Source organism: Lissotriton helveticus, chromosome 7 (assembly GCF_964261635.1).
Source record: "Lissotriton helveticus chromosome 7, aLisHel1.1, whole genome shotgun sequence".
NCBI lineage: Eukaryota > Metazoa > Chordata > Amphibia > Caudata > Salamandridae > Lissotriton > Lissotriton helveticus.
The window spans coordinates 123,088,604-123,107,612 of record NC_136068.1 but is presented as its reverse complement, the minus strand read 5'-3'; the positions used below and the strand labels follow the sequence as shown (position 1 = coordinate 123,107,612).

The 19,009-nt window shown below is 41.9% G+C and overlaps 1 protein-coding gene across 1 annotated transcript in view; it reads left to right on the top strand.

Annotated features, from left to right (window-relative positions):
* The window catches only part of C7H20orf204 (chromosome 7 C20orf204 homolog), a 122,463-nt gene extending 103,969 nt beyond the window's left edge, over window positions 1-18,494 (top strand). The window contains exons 4-5 of the mRNA XM_078651661.1: window positions 9,181-9,333; window positions 17,953-18,494. Coding sequence (XP_078507787.1) covers window positions 9,181-9,333; window positions 17,953-18,147 — 348 coding nt within the window. The 3' untranslated portion in view covers window positions 18,148-18,494. The remainder of the gene's footprint in view (window positions 1-9,180; window positions 9,334-17,952) is intronic.
* Window positions 18,495-19,009: the final 515 nt, after the last annotated feature.

The following is a 19,009-nucleotide window of genomic DNA, read 5'->3' as shown; positions in this document are numbered from 1 at the left end:
TCTGTCTGTTCCTGAGTCTCAGCAAAGCGATATGAGACCCTAGGGTGATATATGCGCTCATCAAGAAACAGTACATAGACATAGGTTACTCATCCCATGGATACCACACCTCCTCTGCTGGTCGACTATGTCAGACTACCCATCTCCTGCACATATTAGTGAAGTACGTGCTGCTTCTCACATCTGCGCTGTCCCCCTGTGCCTCCACCAACGGAATGAACAGGAACAGAGGAATGCAAGCATGTTCCCCTCACTTGTATGGGAAGCCAGTGACTAAAAGCACAGAGCCTGCAATACACTGGCCAACCAGCATTCAGCTTAATGGAAGCAGCCTGCCTTAATAAACCTCAAGAATGTATTACGAAGCTTGAGGACTACAGTTTCCAACTCAGGACTGGGAGACTGCGTCTTGAATTTTGTTATTGGGAAGAAAGAAGTTTCGAATATTGTACATTGTATACCGCCATGACCCATCACATGTCTTATTTCAATGCCGAGCCTTGCAGCAGAGGTTCTTGCATTATGGCTCCTTCGACTAAGGCAGGTTGTTATTGTATTTTAACTTAAATTATTTTTACCCTTGTACTGAATTCTAATTAATTGATTTTTTAATGATAGTTATAATAATTTAGACTTTTCTGCAACTCTCTTATGAGGTCATGAACAAAATAATTAGGCTGTCTGGAAATCAGTTAATCCTGATTGTGCCCGACAGCAGCCTACTGGCTAAAAATCAGCAGTCCCAGTTTAAACAGAGCATCACTGATTTTTCACATTTGTTGCACCGCTTGCCCACTTGAGGGAGTCAAAGCAGTACAAAACAGAACTGAGAGTCCATAACGGGCGTCCCAGGCTGATGTAATATGTTTTGTGGTGCCCAGTCAGCGCTGTGCCAGTGGCCCCACCTCCTAGCAGGCAGGATTGTGGGGGACTGACTCCTCAGAGTCTCCCCCACCCAAGAGTCCAAAGATGGCATCTCAAATGTGGAGGTAGCACGCTTTCGTACCTTGTACTTTTGACCTTACACCGATATTTTATCAAGGGATAATGCTGGCAAATTCACCAACATGTTCCTTCCTCGTTGCAGTTTTTGAGCAGCTGCTATCATCCAATAACACAGTTAAATCTGATTTAAATCTTCATGAGAAGCCTCACTGCCGCATTTGAGCAGCTACTATCATCCATTAACACATTGAAATCATATTCCTAAATCTTCATTAGAAGTCTTGCCCGGAAGTCACTGTTGAAATTAAGGCTAACACTGCTGCAAACAAACAGGGGTTGTCTTAACATGGTAACTGTCCACAAATGCTCACATTTTGATCAACCAATGCGGCTGATAGTGACACTTTCGGTAGCAATAATTGTTTTCTTTCTTTATATATTTTAACACCATTAATATGATATGAGCAAAGATTTTAAAGTTTTAGTACTTGCTCAACTCCTTAAAGCATACTCTATAGCAAAAACAAGGCAGCACAAATTGATATCTTGCATTACTCCGCCCCAGGGAGGCATTCCATGGGTGGAGCATGGTGTTCCCACACATCCACCTTTGGATTTTGGCATATTCCCATATTTATTGAATGAATGAAACGAGAGAGATAGGGGCCCCACAAACTAAGGGGATGGAGTACCATTTTAAACAATAAAATGAAATCTCCCCTTGGGAAGTCAATGATACCCACTCATATATACCTCAAACACTTACTAAAGCATACAACAGGCTTACAGCCCTCCTCCACAACTGCAAACAAAACTAGTACCACATAAGTGTCAGAATGCACCAAGCTTTAAGGGCGTGTGTGCCAGCACTGTACCAGATTTATAAATCACACATAAACATTCTATATCAGCATTACATTGATAATCCTACTGTCATAGAGAAAGTTAAAAACACTTAGTTTGGCATAATTTCAAAAATGTAAACTAATAGCCCCACAATATGACGCAAAGAAAATAGTAAGATAGAAAACTAAAAAACAAATGTTTAAAAACAATATAAATGAAAGGGCAGAGACACTTACGACAACACACACATGTCTTTTCCGAGGTAACTAATCTGTTATAATCATTGTACAAGTTACATGATGTTAAAAGTAATAATAATCTATTGTAGCATGATGTTGGAAAGATATAGTACACAGAATATGTAGACAATGAAAGGGCAGAGACACTTACGACAACACACACATGTCTTTTCCGAGGTAACTAATCTGTTATATTCATTGTACAGGTTATATGACGTTAAAAGTAATAATAATCTATTGTAGCATGATGTTGGAAAGATATAGTACACAGAATATGTAGACACGTTTCAATGGAACAAGTAGATAGTTGCCACCTTCTTCAGGACTCAACACAAAATACTGTCTCACACAAGTGCTCAGAATAGAAATCAATCAAAGACCAATAGCTGTGGTGAGAAGGTCCTAAACTAGACCCATATCTCAATATTGGAATCCAGTAAGAACTGAATCTCATTTCTTTTTAAGATCAGGAGACACAGATGGAGGGACCACACATGTGTTCGTTTTGTCTTTGGTAAGATCAATTCAAATCCCCATGTTTGGTTCAAATCGAAGGAAAAATAATCCTCCTTGGTACTTGAAATTATTAAATCCAACGTTTCTTGATTGAGGTACACCAAGGGTTTTTGTGAGAGCATCTTTAATAATGAGGGGGTATATGTAGCTGTTTATCGCCTTCCTTTAACATTTCCAAAGTTCAGTCTGCAAAAAAATCACATTACTAGTAGACCTGTGAATGCTTCAAAATGCTATGCCTCCCAGGTGCGTTGCAACAAGGAGAAATATGTTTATTTCTCCTCGCTGTTTCCTCTTTCTATGTGTGCTTCATTCTGCAGCACACATAGAAAGAGGAAAATGCCTCTGAGGATTGTTTTTGTCCAGGAAGGTGCCCCTTCTTGCACAAAAAGAATCCTGCCTACAATGCAGGGACCCATGGACCATGGTGCAAGGGTGCCTGCACTAGCACTAGGCAGCAGTTTGAGCCAGCGCAGGCAGAAAGCAGGAATGCTCCGTATATTGTTAAATACGTTGCATTCCTGCCCTCTCCCTTTCATGCCACACAGAGCAGGAAGGAGGCTTGTTGCGTTGTGTGAATTCTTGATAAAATCTTCTCCATGGTGTCACGAGGGCAAAGCCAATCACAGCCAGAGCTGTCTCACAGAAACTATTGCACAGAGAACCTTATACAACAGTGTATGAATTTGTGCACACCAGCAACTAGAGGTGGGCAAGCATAGTGGGGAACTGGAATGTATCTTGACTCTCCTCTAGACCATTCATCCACATAGTACATATATACAGACTGGATATCAGTGTATGTGGTACAAACAACCACACAGTAATGAATAAGTGCGCTGCCAGAAACGTATAGTGGAAACAAACTCCTCAGCATGTGTCACCAATGCGGGGTCCAGAAGAGCAAACTGGCTAGACCAAAAATAAAGGTGAGTGGATTTGGGCAAAGAATTAAATCTCTAGACAAACTTGTGATAATTACGTTACGTAACAGCAGGAAATTGGTATACTAAAAGTTTCTAAACTAGGTCTACCATAGGACTACAAACGGAGAAAGAAAATAGCACAAGAGACCTTCAACTAACTTCATCTTACCACAGCGCACTGAAATGCTCCAAACTGGCTAATATAGCTGTTGCGGATGTGAGTGTGCCCCCACATTAATGGTACTCCATCAAGGGATCACACAATGATGCAATTACATTGATGTTACCACTACAGTGAATGCAGGCATATGGCATTTCATTAAATGTAAAGGTACTTTAATTTAATTAAGGGTAAGGGTTCATTCAAATGTGTATAACTTAAACATGAATAACAGTTAGGGTTACTTATTTAACCTAAAGTAATTAAAGATAAAAGTACTTAGTTTAATTGTATTTAATTTAATTTACATTACAATGCATATTGCAGCAAGGAATTCTTATTTAACTGTAAGAATGAAGGTTCACGTTACGTTTTAGGTGAAATGTAATATAAATAAATAAATTAATGGATAGGTATCATAATGTCATATATTTACAATGAAAGTTAAAAAAAATATGGTTTAGTGTTATGTACTTTAACTTTAATTAGCTTATATTAAGTTTGAAACATTATTTGAGTAGGCCTTAGGGTTTGGTAACGGTTCCTTTAAATTTAAATTAATTAAAATACATTTTAAACAGGGAAACGGTTAGGTTTAGTCTTAATATTTTGCTACGGGTGATTAATTCATTTCAATCAACCAATGGTATAACAGTGGGTGTAAGGGTTGTGTTTAGGTCAGTAATTCATTTAATCTGTTTTAGGATTACAATTGAAATAAGGTGAATGTTAAAGATGAAATAAAAACAAAACAGATTCAATTGATTTACCTTTGTAAGTTCGGTGTATTTTAGAGTCGGACTGTTAGATTCGATGTATCTAGAAAATTATATTAAAACTTACTTTGCCCCATTGAACGTGAGGCCTAGTCCTCAACGTGAGGACAACACTCCCGTCCATTCCTTCAGATATCCCATGGTGCCTCAGCCACCACCACGTGCCGCAGACCTTTGACGGCACATTTTACGTCTCACGTCCACGTACGTACCTCGCAGCACATTAACAACTACATTGGTTTCTCTCTACGCGACTGGCGTTTTTTGTGCAAATTTCGCGTCTTTCATCGAGAGATAACAAACCGCCCCCTTCGCGTTTACTGCACGCAGATAAGCTAACAATGTCCGAAGGAAGGTTTAGTATGACGGGACAAGCTAACAATGCCAGAAGGGTCGTCTGACAGGTCAGTATATCGGCCTTTTCTTGGCTGTTTGTTGGCCAGTTTTACTGTGATTTACCATATTACCTCAAACATTGCCTGCAGCAAGCACGTATGTTTGCAGACTCTCTCATACCTTGCCAAACACTTAGGGCCAGATGTAGGTAAATCATATTTACCGACTCTTAAATACCAAATTTTACCGATTCGGTATTTAAGAGTCGGTAAATATGAAGGGGGGAGATGTAGGGAAATCCAGATGTGTATTTACCGAATCGGTAATATTCGGTATTTACCGATTCGGTAAATACCGACCGGTATTGCCCATTCATTCCTATGGGCTTTGAAGCCCATAGGAATGAATGGGCATTACGTAAATACCGAATTTCACAAGGGTGCAGGGGATGTCACTTTGACACCCTCTAGCACCCCCAAAACAGGTTCGGGTGCCATGTGGCAGGCATACATGCCCTAAGGTAAGGTCTGCCTGTCATATGGCATAGGTGTGCATGCACACGTGCATGCACACCGGAATCGGTATTTTACCATCAAATTGAATTTGATGGTAAAATACCGATTCGGTAAGGCTTTTGGGACTCTGAAGAGTCCCACCTACATATCAGATTTACCGAATCAGTAAAAATACCGATTCGGTATTTTCCAGAATCGGTAAATTTACCGATTCTGTAAAATGAAGGGCCCTACATACCAATTCTTAAATACCGGTCGGTAACGGCCGAATTCGGCCGTTACCGACCGGTAATCGGCCACCTACATCTGGCCCCTAGTCCCTGTCTTTGTTAGTTAAAAATGCTGTGATTTCCAAATCTGCACTACTTTTTAGCTCTCTCTAATGGTGGCACACTTATTGTGGTGGCTGGGCCTATTGTCTGGTCCTGTCCGACCCTGGACACCCAAGGACAGGCACACGGATACGCTTCAGAAAAGTGTCCCGAATTGACAGCGTCTGCAGCATGCACACAAACACCGGGCCTGATATGCTTATGAAACAGTTGCCACAAAGTGAAGAGCACCATACATGGCAATAGACCCAATTCAGACGACAGACTCTCTTTTTGGAGCCACAAATTGCTGAATTGTGGCTCTTTCCCTTGAGATTGCCTCTGATTCAGTAGAAGTCAATGGGGGAAAATCATTCCCCCAATTATATTTTTCAGTGTCCGACTTTCTTTCTCTAAAATGTTGACATGTATGAAGCATTTGCACATAGGTAGGATTATGGCACCCCACCACATGCACATTGTGTATGAACCACGTAATTTGTTCTCTCGACAGCACTCACAAACTTAGCAGCTCCTTTCATCAAGTTTTTCAGTCCCTCAGAGAGCAATATGTGAGCTATGTAAATAAATCCAGCAGTTTACAAGAACACGGTCCCCTACTCTCGAAATAAAAATGTAATATGCAAACGTTTATGTGTACACACAAGTAAACAAGAAAAAGGTGCATGAACATGTGCACTTACATATTTACTTACACAGCCCAGTATTCATATTGCTTATGTGTGACATTCTATGCTTTCAGTTGGGGTATGAGTGACATTCTAATGTCAAATATGATACTTCGATAACCACTTTCTTGCACCTAAATCAAAGTTAGCCTGGCTGATGAGGGGTGATACCCCGAAATCTGATCCCAAGATGCATGTTTCCGGTCCAGGGAGGACCTGGCCTGGCAGTTCCGACTAGACTGTTCCCAGGTCAAGATTGATTTGCATATGGCTGGATACAAACTGGGGTGGAATAGTGAGCAAAAGAACAATGGATTAAACCCAGAACTCTTGACTAGGGGTGAGTGGTTGAAAACTTTCAGCAGTCTGCCTATCATCTTTTTGTGTTTGCTATCAAATCTTAAAACCAGATGCACGGTTCTTGGCAGTGTGCACTTATACACATGTATGCACAGGCATATCTGAATGCCCCAGAAGTGCACAATCTCACAGGGATGTGATGAGCATAGATCTGATATACAAAAGTTGGTGGACGAGGTTTCACCACGAGCACTGGTGAAACCAAACTAGAGCCTCCCCCCTGCAAGGTACGTGGAGGGGCCCCCTCCGGACTCAGTCAGGAGCTCTTCAGACAGACTATTGTGCTGAGGGTGCCCCCAGGAGCTTGGGGGCCTGTGTTAAGCCACTGACCACGAGGTTAAGCCTCTTGTGCCCTAAACTGGAAATTACCTAATCAGAAATAGAGTTAATGGGAAGCTTATTGTTGGCATTCTTACAGCCAGGGGCTTCTGGAATGGCAATGCAGCACTACGCTACTGCCTGCCTACCATGTCTCCCTGTGTGAGACGCGGGAAGCCCCATTACTGCGCTATGCAGCGGATCTCAGAAGGGGTAGGCTGATCATTAACCTAATGTGACTAATGTCAGATTGGCTAGCTGTTGGCCAGGCCTTGCTCCCAATGCACAGCTTGCAGCCAATCCCCATTGCTGAGGATTGGTCGCCGAGCCTGCCCTATTGCTTCTCCCAACCTTGTGCGGATGCATAATGCCCACTGTGCACAACCTTTAGCGGTGCACAGCAATGAATGGGGACAGAGCCTGTCATGTGACCAGACCCTGCAACCAATCCCTAGTGAGCACAGTCTTCAGCCGTGCACATCGGGTGTTGAACACACAAAGCTCGGAAGGCAGAGCCTTAGGCCATGCATAGCAAGGGGTGAGCCCAGGGCATGTCGCATTTTCATGGCCTAGGGTTGGCCCTTATTGCTTGGCCTTTAGCTAGGTCCTTCTTTTTTTAAATATATTTTTACTAGACTTGTAAATCATTTGTGAATCTTGTGCAAGCCTCACCCCCTAAAGATTCCCTTGACTCATGAGTCAATCAACTCGTGATTCTCAAACACCTAAAATAGAAGCCGGGAACCGCAGTACCAAAACTCGTGCCTGCAACTCACGAGTCAGGGGTGACTACTGAATCCCGTGACAGGAGTTTTTTTGTTTTATTTAATTCACTCAGAAACCTGTGCCATGGCGTTGTCAAGGTGTGCTTAGCATGCCCCTTTAATGAGGCTTTTTTTCTTTTAAGGATACCGGAACTGTGCCCATTGACCTGAAGGAACTGCCACAAGAGTACATTTGCTTTTGCAGCAGCCTATCTGGTATCTTGGAGCCACAAATACAGCTCTGGATCCACAAATCCGAAAGAGACTACATGAACAAGATGTCCCCAATTCTAATCAGATCCCCTTTTTTTAAAATGCCTGACTTGCAAATTATTCATGAATCCCAAATGGTATAGATATACAAAAGTGTTAGTTCTTTAAAGCCCGCTCAGTAACTTTTTTAAAACACTTATAGCTCAAAAACGATTGAATGGATTTACACCAGAGCAATAGAAAAGCAGAGTAAAGTTCTGTGTTTATGCAAAGTCTGGCATAAAGCTGTTCCAGCTGCATATACAGTAAGATTTCCCATGGAAGCAAAAATGGGAAAACACATCTTTTTTCACGGCTCCTTAACTTTTTTCCAATAGACATATCTTCACAAAACCAGTAGGCCGAAATATAACTGACTGAGTGAGTAGGTTGCCAAGTTTCATACAAATCTTCCAAGGGGGTCAAAAATTAAAACAAATTAAAAAATGTCTTTTCAATGAAAACACTGAACCATAACTACACAGTGGCGACTACCACAGTGTAATAGCTGTATATATATATTTGTATTATGATTTGAGACAAAAGTATGAGGGTGGACCTACAATTATATTCCTAAAGATTCTGTGCAGTACGCCTTCTGTGCTCTAACTTGTTTCTCCCAGTTACCTAATGCTGGCCCCCTCATAGACAGTCTTGAAAAGCTGAGGTTCACGATGTCCAAGGGTAATCCGCTTGCCTACTCGAGGCCTCCCAGCACCTCTTGCTACATGGGGTCTAAATAATGGCATGTAACTAAAGAACTTGCTTCATCCATATGTTTCTCTTTCCAGTGCTTAGTTTGTAAAAAATTAAGTACCAGGGCCAAGGGCATTTTATAGGAGTTCCCTGTAGCTCGCACCGCCAACAGCCCTACCATAGCTTCCGAATACCAGTACCAGCAATACCTATGTGCTTGGTTTATCATTTTTAAATAAACACTGCACTGATAAATGCAGCTATAAAATAGGCACACAGCGCCGCCTTGTGTTGTAATCCCATCACTACACGCTGGTGGTTAGAAATAAGTACTGTTGCTGAGCACTGGAATTCAATGGCACAAATTAAGCACTGTTTCTTCCCTTACCATGTATTGCCGTTTGCTGCTTCTTGGCTTGGTTTGCCCTTTACAACCATACGTACTTACTTTATTACATAGACCTACATTTGAAAATTGCAGAAGGTTGCGCTCTCATTTCCTCCATAGCTAATCTGCTGCCTCTCTTCTAGGAGCTGCGGATCCTGCACTCCATAAAGTCCCTGAGCGGTGCCCTGGCCTGTGAGGGGAAGGGCATTAAGCCTTCCAGACTGGAGGATGCAGTGAAGCTGGTGGCCAACAGCCTAGACTCCTTGCTCTTCTATAATTGCCAGAGGACAGAGCAGGTCAGCAAACCACTGTTGCGTTCTTTGTAACACTCTAGCTGTAACGTAAAGCCTTCCTCAAGGCGCTATGTCGACCCTCAAAGGATAGGATCCTGGTGTATTTCTGCCTGGACTAGAACCCATGCTCAAATTAGTACAAGTCTAAATGCCTGTTGAAAATTGAGTTGATACACAAACAAGCTGGTGCCTCGTGATAACCGGAAGGTCTGGGAAAGTAGCAGTCGCTTGGCAGGGGAAACATCCTTTACAACGCAACTTTTACAACGCACTACCATTACGACGCAACTTTTACAACGCAAGTTATTACAACGAATTGCGCTGGGGGGCGCTCTAGGATAGGGAATTGTTTAATTACTATCCAACACCTTCCCTACTATCCACGGGGACTGGAGTTGGAATAGTAAATTAAACTATTCACTAACCAGCGCCCCCATCGCAAGTCGTTGTAACGACTTGCGTTGTAAAACCTGCGTCGTAATGGCATGCGTTGTAAAAGCATGCGTTCTAGTGACATACATCCCTTGGCAGGCCTGAAAGTGACTGATACTGCTGCAGCCCTACCAGCTTTTCAGATGCCATATTGTGACAGGAGAGTGGCTGTGAGGCGGTCCAGTAGGCCTTTCAGAAGCAATGGTTTGACATGAAACTGACTCTTCCCCAGCCCTACTGACCGTTCATGAGTGGTGGCCTCCAGCCTAGTGATTCAGATAGGGGTTTGAAATAGGCTTAGTTTACCCTCTAATAAAAAGTTAGAAGTAAAAAGATCTCTCGAGGAATAAGAAACTAATAGCATTTCTGAAGGGAGTGCTTTTTTAAAGAGGGCTTCAATAGCAAATATATTTTTACATGATGGGTTTTTATTTTATGCAACATATGCTTAAATTAATTTAAATTATGTTGTTCTTCACCTTAAATCCCCTCTTCAGATCATCCAGTAAAACAATGGAGAACATTAGTATAGTAACGATTCTGGAATTGTGTACTATGGCACCGTCTGCTCCTTCCAACTAGTGGAAAATTGTATTTTAATTGTTGCAAATGAACTTTGTACTGGTCAGTTAGCGCAATGCCGACTCTAAACTGCTTGTTCGCCAGAGCAAATTCCTCCTTCACCGATGCAATACATATAATCTGTCTCAAGACGTAGCAAGCATTGGGATGTCAGTAGGCCCGGGTTGAATGTGCTAAAGCTTACAGCATTAGCAAATTAGAACGAGGCACATGAGAGGCAGCCAGTAGGAGCCGACAGAGGTAAAATAAAGTAGACCCTCACGCACTTAATGCAAACAATCATATTGAGGCAGAAGAATACTCGCAAATAGCAGATAGCATTAGGTCAGAGATGTATAGTGCACTGGGAGAATATATGATGTAACAACGCATGCAATTACAACGCATGCTTTTACAACGCAGTCTTTACATTGCAACTACCATTACATTGTATGATTTTACAACGCATGCCATTACAACACATTTTTTAAAACTACCATTACAACTCATTCCATTACAATGCATACCATTACAACGCATAATACTTTTAGGGCAACAGTAGAGCAAGTGTTGGATAGTGTAGGGGTAAAAAATACTATTCCCACTCCAGTGAGTGCAACAGTAGGGTAAGTTTTGGATAGTGTAGGGGTAAAAATTACTAAGTGTTGGATAGTGTAGGGGTAAAAATTACTATTCCTACTCCAGTGAGTGCAACAGTAGGGAAAGTGTTGGATAGTTTAGGGGTAAAAATTACTATTCTCATGTACCCTAGAACCCATACCCACCCTAGTACTAAAAAAAATTCCATTACTTACCTTATAATGCGTTGTAATGGTATGCTTTGTAATGGCATGCATTGTAATGGCATGTATTGTAATGACATAAGATGTAAAGGCAGTTGCGTTGTAACAGTTGCGTTGTAAAGGCAGGTCGTTGTAATGACTGCGTTGTAATGGATGTTTCCCGCACTGGGATAATTCAAGACTTGATTGACAAAATCTCTAGCCAATGGCTGAAAGAGGCTGGTCAAAGAAAGCAAATGGTTAAAAGGGGGAGGAGGGGGATGGAAACCTGTAGGGTAGACAAAAGTTCTGAATGGACTCCCAGTCCCACCTGACCTCTTTCATCCACCTCAAAGGAGCAGCATGACTTGACTGAAGTAACGATGCAGCTCTTGGTGCCAGGAAATATGGATGACAATACAACATGTTACCAAGAGTAGCAGAAGCTAAATACAAAAACCTTTTACCCTGAATTACTCATCTGGGTGTGTGCTTGTGCCACCCCAGGTCTCTCAACAGCCTCCTTCTTACTACTGAGGAGCTAAAAGAAGGGCAAAGACAAACAGAAAGTAAACAAGGCTCAACAAGACCTGTTTCCTTGTTCGTTCAATGACCCCTGAGATAAGGGGGAGAACGGACAGTGCAGCAATGTCACGTCTCCAGCATCCAAGTCACAACTACAGATCAGTGCAAAAGCATTTTTTTAAAGTGAGTATGAGAAGGCAACATATGGGGTGGAAGAAAGATCGGATGGGCGCAGGTGGGTGTTCAAACGAGTGAAAGACAGCAAAGTCAAGCGACAGAAAGAAAGCACAAGGCCGGGAAGGTAGTGTGAGAAGAGAACACATTGCAAGAGAGAGAGAGGAACGCAGCGCATAGAGGAGCAGGGGAGAGAAGCACACGAGGGAAACAGTGGAAAAACACATGCACTCTTGTAATCTTGTAGAGTGCTTAAACAAAAAGAAAGAATTTGCGCCTGAATAAGCAAGCAGTGAAAGGACATAATAATGTAATGCATCCATGCTCCAGGGCCGGGATGAACACAGTAAGAGGAAGTAAAGCCCATACAGCTGATAAATAGGAGGCAAGCAAATGAGAGTGACAATGAAGCCAACCATACCGGTAAACTATGGGCAGGCTCTAAGCCCAACGTAAGCTAATATGTCTCGCGACAGACAGCACATGCACTGTCTACTAGGCAAGACCTAAAAAGGGATAAAAACTGCAGAGAGAAAAATCAAATGCATACGAATGACCTAATTCGGTGAATCTGAATCGTGAATTACCATTTGAATTTGTGCAAAGATTTTGGCATTTTAAACATATCAATCTGCAGATAGTTTATTACGCCTCTTTAAAAAAAAACTCACCTGATGTACCCTTCTTTGCCTTCCAAAACATTTTTGAGTAATGTTATCAGAGATCTCATGAATACCCTTCATTTAGTCTAACCAAGGGCAAAGATCTTGTACAGATGTCAGGAGGTCATACGGCACATGGTACCACTTTCACTAGCCCTGTTTTTTTTATTTGATGGCATTTTGACTGCTATGTGGCTGCCCGTTTGGGATAGTCTCCTGGCTGCATGCCTCTGCCTGCTCTGACCACTCACGTGTGGCTGCTCTGTTGCTGTTTCACTGTGCACTGCTGTATCTCTTCTACACATCAATGGAGTGCGTCCTTTCTGCACGAGGTTTATTCAGTGATTGTGTGTACTGGATTGTAGACACTGTGGGGCATATTATCAAGGGATTTATCTCCGCTTTTTTGGCTTTAAAAGCCAAGAAAGCGGAGATAAAATTATCTCCCTATCAGCAACAGGGTGCTAACACGCAAATTCGCATGTTAGCACCCTTTTTCTCTACGCTTCCCCTTGCATCTCTAATGAGATGCAAAGGGGGCGTTCCAGAGAAAAATAATAGGAGAAATGTTATTAAGCGACATTTCTCCTATTATCAAGGATTTCGCTATCCCTGTTACTGATAAAAAAAAGCAGCGCTAACCGCGGTTAGCACTGCTTTTTTTACACCTGGTATTTTCCTAACTTAGCCATGATATCCTATGGAAGGTGGATATCATGGCTAAGTTTGTGAGCCCCTATCATCAAGCTAACGTCAAACTTCGAGAGATTATCGTTGGTTTTCCAGCGATAATCTCTTATTTGGCAGTTAGCGCGAGGATTTCTATCACTTCTGAGATAAACCTTGCTAATAGCAAGTTATCTCTGCGATAATTTCCGGCGATGCTTAGCGTTAAAAAATTCGTTGCTAAGCATCGTTAGCGATAAATATCGCTAATCGTTGGTAATATGCCCCTGTGTGCGGTAACAACAAGGACTCCGATAAGGCCATTGTAAGAGTAACTGATTGTGTGTTTGAGATACTCTGACGGACTCCTAGGGATTTGGCGGATGGCAGGGAGCTATGTTTCTCTGTCTTGAAGGCTGACACTGCTACAGTCAATAACGCCAAACACCAGTCATGGCAGCCATGTTTGTCAAACAGATCCTAGCAGAGTAACTATCTGCAACATGCACAGAATGATTAAGACTACAATACTCGCTTAGCTCAACGAGAGCATTTTTCGTGTGATAAATCAATCCAATTTAAAATTTATGCCTGGAAAGCAATTTAGCTGTTTTCTTGGATCAAACGTCTGTGATTTAAAATGAAAGCAGAATTCCAAACATTTGCAAAATAAATATTATTTGATACAATTACATACACGGATCTGTTTGGTGATGCAATAATTTGGTGATGCAATAATTCAAAAACCTAATACTATGGTTTTAAAAACTTATGTTTTAGAAATGTCCTTTCATATTTCCATCCTTACGGAGGTATTTCACTCTGGGGTGGCGAAGTGAGCTAAAGAACGATGATGGAATCAACCCAGATCTTTGACTGGAGTGAGTGTCTGAAAAGTTTCAGCACTCCGTTCATCATCTCCTTGTGTTTGCGGTATTTTAGTATCAACATGTTTTGGAGAGAACCCCATCTATCCTTTGTCAGATCTAGTTGTCTGTTTCATGTTTATTACTTCTGATTCAGCACAATTAAGGCATTATTTTAAACCATCACCATCAACATTTTAGAAGTTCAGTTTTTGCCCATACCTCATGTGTGGTATAAGCATGAAGATGGCTCCAATCAGTGTAGTTCAACAAGTTGACTGAAGTTCCAAATTACCTGAAAAATGACATTGTTGGTGAACCTTTAACTTCAACCCAAGTTCAGACCCCTGAAATAACGATGCTGAACATAGTTTTTATCATTTTTGGTTGCTAAATGTAAATTAGGCAAAAAGTTACTTACATGTGTGATCCATGATCCTCTTGAAATATCTGTAGATGCAGTAAAAATATTTTGAATTTTACCATTACATAATAACAACTATTGTTTATCAACTCTAACTGCGTAGTCTCAATGTCAACTTAAGGTGTATCATCCAAAGAAAATAATAAGGATGTGGTGATCAAATGTGTGCAGTAGTTCCCGACAAATGATGCTTGCAGCAGTGGCTTATCATTAGCCCCCGTGGTGCGGGGGACCTCATCTGGTACTGTGCACAGGCGATGGGCCATTGGCTTGTGAGCTCCTGACTGGGTTTGGTGGAGGTGGGTCCTCTGTGTACTTTGCAGGGGGGCCCCCTCAAGTTTCGTTACGCCACTGGTTTGCAGTTATCTAAACAGCATCTCTCATCATTCGATGAAATGTGCCCTCCCTAAATATGTTGGCAAGTGAATTAAACCCACATTCCTTAAACTTGAACCACTTGTAATATTGTGTATGCATGTCCTCCTGGCCAGCCGCCTATTTATGGTTTGCTTACTGAGTCTGATAACTAGATTTCACTTCTCTGACAAACGCTCATAACAACAATAAAGGGTAAAACTGGTCACTGATCCAGGTTTTGATGCACAAGTCTTCAGCTAATCCGGGACAGTGATAGGGAAAGTCCCTTAACTAAGGCTAAAAGGAAACTAATTTTGTTTATTTTTAAAGAGCACACATTTATTGCTGTCAAATTTAGAGTATTCAAGTAAAGAAATTTTCCCGACAGTGCTGATTGATATATGTAATAAATATATAATAACATTAAATATATTTATCAATTAGTCTGTGGTCAGTCACACAAATATATTTATCTGTTCCTTGGTTTTCAGAAACGTTTTAACTGTGATAATTTGATTGGCCAACCCATATTTCTCAATTTAAAATTGTATCTCCAGGACGAAATACGTATTGAACTTAAATTCAAAAAGATGTTCATTGGTTCACTCTATGTAGTTCTTAGGTTGGACGATTGGATCAACCGGCCTGAAAGTTCTTAAAGGCGCCATCCGGGGAAAGCTGTCACAACAGATTTCAAAACATTAGACCTCCTTTACACTGAATGGCCCCTTAAAATCTAAACTCTCTTTTTTTGTGTGTTTCTGATGTTTCTAACATAAAGTTTCTTAAATTTCTTTCGTACTTGAAATTCTCAAAATGATGGTAACCTTCCTCGATCCATGGTAAGATCAGTGTTAAGAATTTTTATTAGATTGACAGATGGCTCCTTCCGGGTGGCACATATGGTAGGGCGTTGTCCTCCCGTCCTAAAAGATTCAAACTAACAGGCCTTCAGCACGCTCCAGAGTGAATATGAATTGGCAGACACAGAATTCTTTCGTTATATTGCGGTCGGCACTCACTCCAGTCGTTATATCCTAGAGGAGCTGATCCCCCAGAGGCTTCTCCTCTGGAGGACAGAATCTTAGATGGTCACCTCCCTGACAAAACAATATCATTAATATGCAAAAAGCTAATTAATCACATGACAAACCCCCTCCTGACATTGCGAGATAAGTGGGTACATGATGGGATAGAGCTAGACGATGAGGATTGGCAGGCAGCAGGGTCCTCCCCCAAAGTGGTGGCTATCCCGGCACGCCTGTGACTTGTTCAGTTTAAGATCCTTCATAGGATCTACATAACGGGACCCAGATTAGTACACATGGGGTGGTCTGATACAGAGGAATGCAAAAGACGATGCGGCCTTACCGGAACGTTTATGCACATTATCTGGGAATGCGCACATATCAGCTCTTATTGGCGCCAAGTGCACGACACGATTAACGAAGAATTGCATGTTTCCCTCCACCCTGAGGCGAGAAGATGCCTCCTAAATATCTGAGAGCCCACAGACTTAAACACTTCTCAGACGCAATGGGCTACTCTGGGGTTCATGTTAGCAAAAAGAAACATCGCTCAACTCTGGGGGGCAGCTCATCCGCCCACATTGGAAGCTTGGGAAAGAAACATGGGCTGATGCATGTTCAGAGAAAAGACCATGTTTTTGGCTAGGGGGTGCCCTAAGAAGTGGTCCCGTATCTGGAGCCCTTGGGAATATTTATAGAGGAGAGATCTGTACACCACCTCAAAATGTAGATCATGATGACCCTATTTCTTCGTAATGTTCCTTTCATATGTACTGTCTATATATCCTTCCGATCATGCGATCTGTGAAAAGTAAACTACCTGGTCCTCTGTAATGTACCATTCACCGATGTTTGTTTAATAAAAAGATTTGTTAAACAAAAAAAGAATTTTGATTAGGCAAGTTAGTATACGTAGAGGGTTACGCAGCACTGGCTTAATAGAAAACTTTTCTCAAAGTTGGTTTGGGTCAATGTTGCCTGGGATGCATTTTAAAAGGAATTTTGGACCCACACCCAATCTCCTTTTGGTCCAAATCATGAAATGTTGCAGACTGACTGTGCTGTGCTCACCTTGGAAAAGGACAGTAAATTTACCTATTATTTGGAAAGCCGTTTGGCTCCATACAGCACTCCAAGGGCACATCTTTTTTCAGACTTCTATGAAAAAGAAGGCCACAGTCGGGTTCTGCCTCCCTCAGTGGATACATATTCAAACCGATGCATCTGTGATGAGGAATCCATGTATCAGATGCTGAGACAGGATACATCGGACTGGGAAGCTGATGTTCAGTCCCTGTTCCCGATAAATCTCTCTTCAATTTCCCTGAGAATCTTCAAGTGATCTAGCAGTGACTCTTAACAAGTAGTTTGCGGACCCCTGGGGGTCCATGGTGCCTACTCAGAGCGTCTGTGATTGGTTAGATAATTGAATAATATTTGCAAATTAGTCACCATCCTCAGCTTGGTTCGTGGGAGCAGTGCAAATGCATCAAACAGAATATAATATGGACAAAGACTGGCCTCAATTAAATTTTGAATAGCTCCACCCTTCCCATTAAAATTAAAATTTCGATTTATTTTTTATTTGTGAATTAACCCCTTCGATGCTGGCCCGTTTCTGCCGCTGTGCGGTAAACAAACGAACAGGGCGGGCCGTGACGAACCCCAGCCGTCATCCGCACACGAGCGCCGCGGAGCGTGACGGCTGGGGTTCGTCACCAGCATGGAAGGGGTTAAATAAAATATTTCATCATGTGTATTTGTATGTTGAATGCTTGTTTCTGCATTTTTGAGTAATGTTTTTAGGTTTAAAATCATCAAAACTTCTTAAGCCAGAGTCCCTGTCTTCTAGTTATGTATCATTTGGGTGTATGTGGATTACAATAATGATTCAGTGGGTTTCCCCAGATTCCAGTAATGATCAAAGGGGGATTACCAGGAGTAAAAGGGTTAAGAACCTTTAATCTAGACAACGGATCCCGATTATCAAAATTCTGCGTACTATTTTTGGGGAGAGTTAACAGCAGATTGAGCTAGAGGGATGGCCACAAAGCTGAGTGGATTGTAGGCACATCAAAGATAGACAAGTGTTTCCTATATCAAAACACTCCTCTTCACATTTTGTTTGTTGTATATTTTTTTCAGCCACACAGGAAAGAAAAGACATCAGGTTGTAAAACGAGTGAAGTAAACCCAAGCACATTGACGGTGACCACCAGCTCGAGGAGGTATACGAAACGACAGCAGAGGAGGGTTGCACAGATAGTTGAGAACATTACAGACTGCTGGGAAAAGCTGTACTTCCTGCATAGTATGGACTGCATGAAGCAAAGCTCTTAGTGCAACTGGTCCTTCGTCCTTCCTGCTCAAAGCCCTCCACTCAGCACGCTGGTCTCTTATGCAGAGTAACCCCAGAATCATCGGAGGATGTCACTGAATATGTCTACGCCTAAGCTATCTCAAACTCACTTGAATGGACCTCTGTGAATATCTATATATATATGGTGTCTCAGAAACACCCCAGTATGCCTCCATGTATATCTATGGATCTATGGATAAGTAACCCTGGAATCATCAATTGTTCGTCCTTGTACATCTATGCATAATGACTCTGCAGACCTATGCATGTGAACCTTCATGTACTCCTAATCATGAGTAATAAAATATTCACCCGAGTGTGCCTACAACGTCCTAGGCTCATCCAAATATTTATATGCACATGAAACCCCAGACTCAACTGATTGTGCCTCTGTGTATAACCATGCATAAGCAACCCTAAACTCAGCCAAGTGTCTCTTCTAGCATGCACACACGTAAGCAACTCGAGACTCACCCAAGCATGTCTCTGTGCATATCTTTGCATTAGTACTCAGGGTTTCATTCGAGTGTGCCTCCGTGCATTTCCACATATAAGTTAACCCAGACTCACCCATGTGCTTGCTTGTTTGCCTACGCTCAAACTGGACTGAACTTACCAAAATGGGCCTCTGTGCATGTCTATGCATAAGTAAACCCACACTCATCAGAGTATTCCTTATGCTTATAATGGCCGTCCATATAACCCATGTATCCAACTATTTGTGCTTGTGTTTCTATACGTGTTATCCTGGATTCACCAAAGTAGGATTCTATGTATCTCTTTGAGTAATTAACCTAGAACTCACCCATGTGTGCCACTGACTATGCACACTGTCTGTGATAA